General features: G+C 38.5%; 2 protein-coding genes across 2 annotated transcripts in view; both read left to right on the top strand.

Annotated features, from left to right (window-relative positions):
- The window catches only part of LOC140322364 (ATP-dependent DNA helicase Q1-like), a gene marked incomplete in the record, with an annotated part of 3,736 nt that extends 2,971 nt beyond the window's left edge, over window positions 1–765 (top strand). The window contains 1 exon segment of the mRNA XM_072398938.1: window positions 542–765. Within this exon segment, the coding sequence (XP_072255039.1) occupies window positions 542–765 (224 nt within the window).
- A 623-nt stretch (window positions 766–1,388) lies between these two features.
- On the top strand, window positions 1,389–5,275 carry LOC140322363 (ATP-dependent DNA helicase Q1-like). The gene is made up of 6 exons (XM_072398937.1): window positions 1,389–1,583; window positions 2,412–2,578; window positions 2,955–3,036; window positions 3,527–3,675; window positions 3,869–3,986; window positions 5,214–5,275. Exons 1-6 carry the CDS (start codon window positions 1,412–1,414, stop codon window positions 5,273–5,275), a joined length of 750 nt encoding a protein of 249 aa, XP_072255038.1. The 5' UTR covers window positions 1,389–1,411.
- Window positions 5,276–7,651: the final 2,376 nt, after the last annotated feature.

Genomic DNA, 7,651 nt, shown 5'->3' with positions numbered 1-7,651 from the left:
AAACTCTATTCATATTCTACCTTTCAAAATAAACCCACAGTGTTTTTATGTGTTGTATTATGATTTTTACATGATCAGTACTTATACCTTCATGTCAGACTGTCCATACTTAAGTCTTGAAAATCTGCTGTGATTTAAGGATAAATCTTGCAGAGACTGTATTGATTTTAACCAGTCCGATCAAGACTGACAAAATTAATAAAAAGTTACAGGAAAGCTCAATCAGTGCTCCAGTAAGCAGAAAGCACAGACTGCATAAAAGCTGACATAGCTGATGGTTTGTATGTGTGTGTAGCCTTGCAGGCCTATTTCTTTTGGGTTGATGATGTCTTTGGATATGATCATGGCCAAATCTGCTACTCTGTTTGGATAATGAGTGTGGTTGTAAAAGACACACAGGACAATGTGTCATATGACTTTAGTGCATCCTGTACATTAGAATGACTGTTGTCAGAGTAGGTTTACAAGATTCTTTTAGTAAATAACTGGGCTCTAACTGTAAGATCACTTTCACACTGACGTTGTAATTTTCTTTTATCAGACTTTGTCTGGTCGCAGAAGGTGAGGGAGGAGCTGCGCAATTCGTTCCAGCTGGACAACTTTCGAAACTTACAATTGGAAACTATAAATGCCACAATGGCTGGGAGAGACGTTTTCCTCATAATGCCAACTGGTGGTGGGAAAAGTTTGTGTTACCAGCTGCCAGCTGTGTGCTCCAAAGGTCAGAATGATCAGCCTTCTGAATTTCCTTTACATGTAAAGTAGCAATGTTGAAATACAATGTAACAACAGGATAGAATTGTTATAAAAAAAAATACACTGATTCAGAAAGAGTCTGGCCTTTATTCCTTTTACCAAAAGTAAAAGATATATCTTGCATTTTTTTAAAATGTAGTTATCCTTTAACTTTTGTAGCAGTTTTTTAAAATGAGCTGAGAAATATAACTGCTACTTAATAGCTGGAGTTACTGAGCAGTTCACATATGATTGTATCCCTTGCGTATCCTGTATTGAAACTGCCATACAGTCAATAATTGGCTAGTAATGGTCATGTGACAATCTGGGTAAAGTAGGGTAAAATTATAAGCTAGAGATACCATAGAGTGCTGATAGTAGATGGCACTCCCTGGGGTCTACTGAGTTGTACGATCTTGTATTAATTGTATTAATTAAAGTGGAGTATAAACATTTGATCAAACAGTACCCGGGTTTTTTGCCATTTCTTAAGCTACGTACACACGTCAGATTTTTATCGCCCAATAATCGGCATCGGCCAATTATCGGGCGAAAATCTGCCGTGTGTACAGTCGGTGTCGTCCATCGAAATATGTGCTTTTATAGAATCCAGTAAGTGATGTTGTTCTTCTGGTTGTGTCCACCTCAGGAACATGTGAAATGGGTGCACGGCGAGATGATTAACCGCAGTTCACAGCTGAAACTTATTTATGTTACACCGGAGAAAATTGCCAAGAGCAAACTGTTCATGTCACGGCTGGAGAAGGCCTATCAGGCCGGGCAACTGGCAAGAATTGCAGTAGACGAAGTTCATTGCTGCAGTCAGTGGGGACACGACTTCCGACCAGGTGAGAAGTTCAGTGTTGCTGCTTATGAAAACTTGTGACATAAAAAGGTTGATGGTATGCAGCTGTTCTTTATATCACCTAAAGTACCCGTGAGTGCAAATAGTAAAGATTTACTATAGTATAGGAAACATCAAGAACTGCCAACTATACCTGAGCCAAATATTTTTCTGGAATTGCTATTAATAACCAACAAAGAACTTCCTGTACCTAGTCACTCTTTTTCTGTTTCCTTGTAACTGTAAATCTGCAATGTTAAGACCCTGCTGCTTCTGCTGAGTGACAGTCTCACAAGATATGGTGTGAGATTTGGTAAAATCATCAGAAAACCTGCAGAGCAAAATCTCCCTTCTTTTGAAGCTGTGTTTCCTCCACCTCTTTAATTATCCCATCACGTATTAGTTTACCAATCTTTAGGGGGCAGCTCTGACATAAGGAAGCAAAGCCTTGCCCCTACCATGATGGCCACTTCCACACAAAAAAAAAATTAGGCAATACTTGTAACTAGTACTCTGTCCCCTATTTGCATTTTTTTAGGCAGAGCCTTACAGTACAGGTCCTCTTTAGAGTCTTGTTACCATAAAACAGGCACACGTTGATTAAAAAAATAAAATGTATGATGTTTGCAACTTTAATTGGTTTTGGATCTGTTTTTCCCTGTTTTTTGTGCTTGTTAAGTGTGAATGAAAGTTGCAGACATCATTTTTATGATTATGTAGCCTCATCCCACCACTAGATGTTAATGCTCAGACATATTTATGCCCTATCAAGGGTTACGGGTATGATGGACCTGCAAGGATCTTATTTTTATTTGACATTTGTGTTTTTCAGACTACAAGCTGCTAGGTATCCTAAAACGTCAATTTCCCAATGCCCCTCTGATTGGTCTGACCGCCACAGCAACCAGCCATGTTTTAAAGGATGCTCAGAAAATTCTCTGTGTTCAGAAGGCAATCACCTTTACTGCCTCCTTCAATAGACCCAACTTGTACTATGAGGTATAAGAGTCTAAGTGTTTGTTTTAATTCTGGCCAATACTGAAATAATTATTCCATACCACCATATTCAGACCTTACCCACTCAACTGTGGTCAGCCAAACACCTTCACATTGAGACTTGTGCTTCTTCATATTACTATGCTGAGGATGTAGAACAAGCACGGTACCCCCTGCATACCAAGCACTGCATTAAAAGTTTAAACCATACAAATCCAGGCTACTACTAAAAAAAAAAAAAGAGCGAAGTGAAAGTGACATTTCCAGCGTTATAACACCTTGATTCTATTGTTTGTTCTGTGCTAGGCTTAATCATTGACTCTACCAAAATAGCATTTCAGAATTTAAATTGAAAGGTTCTCTCAACATTATTTTTCAGGTCCGGCTGAAGCCTTCAAGCACCAATGACTTTATAGAGGATATTGTAAAACTGATCAACTGCCGGTACAAGGGGCAATCTGGTAATGACACACCTATTCTACTGCTAGAGATCTGATACATCTGTAATTGAATTGATAGTTATGAAGGTCATGTTAAACATCCTGTTTATTTATTTTTTGCTCTGGCTTCTGACATCTACTAATGCTATGCTAAAAAATACCAGTTACTTATATGTGGTTTGGTATTATCATTATTTTATCAAAGGGGACTTTTGAAGGGCACTGGGATGTTATATAAGCTGCCACTTCTGAACTGATTTTTAAATATACGGTTTATCTGGTTTTTGTTCTAAACTTCTGCTTTAAATACTTCTGAAGCGCTGACCCAGAATAAATATGTAGCTTAGGTGGTCAGTTAAGTGCTTCAGTTCAGGGCTGCAGTTACCTGCATGCTTTTTTCAGGTGTGTATATTGGTGAGACAGAGATGACTTCTTTTTGTTTTCTGATGTGTTTTCTTTCCTTTATACAATTATTTGATTATATATTTTCCCAATTTCCCCTTTTCTCCAGGTATTGTATACTGTTTCTCTCAAAAAGATTCAGAACAAGTCACCATGAGTTTACAGAAACTGGGAATTCGAGCAGGAACGTATCATGCCAACATGGAACCACGTGACAAGACAAAAGTCCACACCTACTGGACTGAAAATAAGATCCAGGTACAATCTGGTTATTGCAGTATATTCACTTGGTGTTACAGTGTAAAAATTTTAGTGTGGTATGATTAACAAAACATTTTGAACGGTAGGGAGCTTTAACCAGTGGGGTGCTCAAAACTTATGTGACTGCAGCAATACTACTTGGAACTCTTTTTTTATGGCCTGACCCTATTTTTTTTTTCATTTCCTTCAGGTGGTTGTGGCCACAGTGGCATTTGGAATGGGAATTGATAAACCAGATGTGAGGTTTGTCATTCATCACTCAATGAGCAAATCGATGGAGAATTATTACCAGGAGAGTGGACGGGCAGGTAATTATTTTGCTTTCCACATTTGGAAAAAAATAAGCAGATCATCTGCTATAGGCCGAGAGCTTCAAAGTCATGGGAATATAAAGAGAAAGCTGAGGCTTGGTGCACTCCTCTCTGGGAGCTGGGAAGAAGAGAGGGCTTCTATTGCTAACCTCTCTGGAAATTCTAGTTGGCTGTAGCCCTCGTCTCAATATTTTCTGACAGAGAACAAGTGTGCAGAACATAAAATCAAATCTCCTTATATAATATTTCTGTATCTCCAACTCTGATATTATTGCAGCCATTAGCATTTTTAGACAATGGCAGCCCCATGTTTTGGAGAGGTATCATTTAGATGTCTATGAATTCTTCCTAGTGAATCCATGAACAACTGCAATACAAGTAAAAGGAAGAAAGCACAGCAGGGTGCCACTCTGTCCTCCCCCCTCCATAGAGCAGAATGGCGCTGTATGTACAGCAATCGTTCATGCACATTTCAGTCTTTTGTCCTTGGGGAAGGACTGTGAAAAATCCTTTCCAACGACAATTATATATTGTGTGTACGTAGCCTTAGTCATAGTAACTTGAGATTAACTACCTGTTGGCAGTCATTCTATTTGCAAAACTTTGAGTTCAATGTGCAGCAAATATATCATTTTAAATGATACTCTCCAGTGCTAATAAATCAGAGCTGTGATATTGCCACTTCCCCTATCTCTGGGTATATTGTCAGTACACATGTGCAGGGCACTTTGCTTCAAATTCTGGAATGCTGTGAAAAAAGTTCACCCTTAACCTCATAAGCTGGTAGTTTTCTCTTTAGCAGAAGTGATTATACATTACTGGCAACCAGTTTCTGACATCCACTGCATACAATTTTTCAAGACTTATACATACAAAATGTATTTGGAGTCAAGATATTGCAGTTGTCTTTGCATGAGCTTTAAACCCTCCACAATATTTCAATGGAATTCCAATTCTGAAGGAAGCAAAGCCCTTTCTTTACCAAGATGGCTCCCCCTATTGAGACACAGTGCAGAGATAAGTCAGGATAAGTTTTTAATGGAGAAAAACAGTTGCAGGGAGACCACAGGCAATACTGGTGACTAGTCCCTTGTCCTCTATTTGGCAAAGCTCCCAAGACTTCTGTTTTCTTTTTATATTGTTCTCTTGACATAGTTGACAGTCTTTGTAATTTGCTAATTGCTTAAACTCATTTCTAAATCCTGATTACAATTTCATTCACAGATAAAATCTCCATCTTTGTCCAAAACATCCGACAAAAGTTCATCAGAGTCCTCAAAGTCTAAACCTACGAAGAGAAGTGCTGAACACAAAAGGACGAAAAGTGCTGATGGCTCAGGAGCCAAAAAAAGTAAATTGGTCAAAGAGGAAGCCATTCTCATTGACTGAGGAATGTGCGAGATCTTTGCTCAAAGGACATCCACCATGCAGTGGCGCATTGCAGGTGATTTATCCTCCAGATCATCTGTTATAATAGTAGAGCCACCCTTATTCAGGATCTCCTGATTTCCATCTAGAAGAGGAAATCAATTCAACTTTAATTTCGGCAGATTTTTTCCTTTTTTATGCTGAACCTGAAAGTCCATCAAGCTTCCATTATAACATACTTGAGTGTATCTACTTCACTCATATAGTCACTTGTCATTTATCTATGTTTTTTCTGTTCTACACAATAGATTCCTCTACTTCGACAGAATGTGCTCATGGCTTTTGTGGCATTATTGCATAAGGCCTATACAATATTGAAAAAAAAAATAATTCTCAAACCATGTTTAAAAGTATCAGATTTATGAATCTGGTTTGGAAAATCAAAAGTTATCATAAACAATTCCAGCATTAAACACAAAGATTTTCAAACTACACTTAATGTAGGGCTGCCTTTCTGGACCTTTTGAAAATTGGGAAACCCTTGAAATAAATAACAGACAGGTCTTAAGGAACCCCTGCTATCATTACTATATCTTACATTACTATACCCTACAAATAGCCAAAAAGATCATTGGTGTCAAGGGGAAACCTGAGAGGCACCAATTGCTCATGGCTCAAGGAACCCTAGGATTGGGAAATGCTGATGTAGGCTAGTATAAAATGTTTAAACATGCTGGAGGTCCATGTAGAATAAAGTGTCTGGTATTAACATCTGACTGAATGTGGCCAGGAAGGGAGGTCAATGTGGGATGGACAGTTCAAAGCAAAGCTACTAAACTGAATTGACTTGTTATAAGCCCTCCATTATTTTCCTTGATGGGGGTGTTGTGTTATGCATGTTCAGAGGAGGTATTGGTTCCAGGTGCTATGCTAGGGCTAGGAATTCTGCTTCCCACAGCACCCCTTCTAGTGGAAGGTGAGGCAGTGCACTTTGTTGAACACAAAAAACTACTATTTACTTACTGAAGATTGTGTAATGTATTCTTTGAGTAGTAAAAGATTCATGTTTAGGTCATCTGTCACAGTTCTAGTGCTGTGAATCCATACTATAGATCAGCTGCTGGCACAGTCTGATATAAAGAACCTGATTCTGATCTGTACAAATGTCCATGCAGATGAGTTTCGTGTATTAGTGTTGGAAGAGATGATTGAATATGTGGTTTAATATATTATGTCTCTCTACAAACTCTGCATGGTTTTCTATTAAACATATTTTGGAGAAAATCTGATTGTGTGTAATTATTGTATGGTCTGGTGATAAGCGGGCTTCTTGGCTGCAGAATTTGTGATGAAATCCTTGGCCACAGTGCAAGTGCAGCTTGCGTGTTAATCACCTAAAGCATTCCCAGAAGTCAATATCTGATACCTAGCTAATTAAGCAAATGACATATGACAACTGCAATTGCTGAGGTGCTTTAAAGGTCAGGGTGTAACTGTTTAGAAATGAATTTCATCACTGTGAATGATAAAATGCAACTGGGAGTCTAAAAACTTTGTACAACATGCTTGTTTCTGGTCAAAATAACTTGGGAGTGAGCTGTTGCTGCATGAGAGGGTCACCTCTGACCACATACAAACTACCCATCAAGCACAAAAAAACATTTGGCTGTGTCCTCCTTTGTGCAATACAGGGGAAAGCAAGCTGTCCTATGATGAAGCTCAGGTGTTCATCTTGAACATTACCATTCTTACACATTACACCAAATCCAGGTATTTTTTTCATCAGCCTTTAGAATAAGGTGTAGAATTCACACATCTCTAAAACAAAAAAGGCAAACAATGACAACAAGACGCAATAGGCTTAATTTATTTAAAATTGATTCCCTGCTTTATAAATAGAGCCCAAGGAGATTTAGGGAGAAAATTGCTCTGCTTTGTTACATTTTCTCACCTGCCATGAGAAAAAATTGGAAGCTTTTATTCATAAGCTCCCTGAAAATGCTAAACTGCCAGGAACTCTAAAAGATTTGAGACACTGACCTGGAACCATGCAGTTAGTGAAGGCACAACTCCCAATCTCCATGTGTGCTCAAGGTCACTGCAAGCAGTCAACATGTTCACAAATGCTCAGCATTACCAACTTGTTGCAAAGAGTTTTCTCCAGCCCTTGCACGTACAGGTTGCAGTTTGTGTACAAGCAATGTATACATTTACATATACATCCATTTTGGAAGCTGGCCCTTCAAAGAGTACCTAAACTGAGAATTTTTACTTTACATAATGGTAGACAACCC

This window comes from Pyxicephalus adspersus, chromosome 2 (assembly GCF_032062135.1).
Source record: "Pyxicephalus adspersus chromosome 2, UCB_Pads_2.0, whole genome shotgun sequence".
Classification (NCBI taxonomy): domain Eukaryota; kingdom Metazoa; phylum Chordata; class Amphibia; order Anura; family Pyxicephalidae; genus Pyxicephalus; species Pyxicephalus adspersus.
The sequence above is the reverse complement of the archived record's forward strand: the minus strand, read 5'-3'. Positions and strand labels throughout refer to the sequence as shown.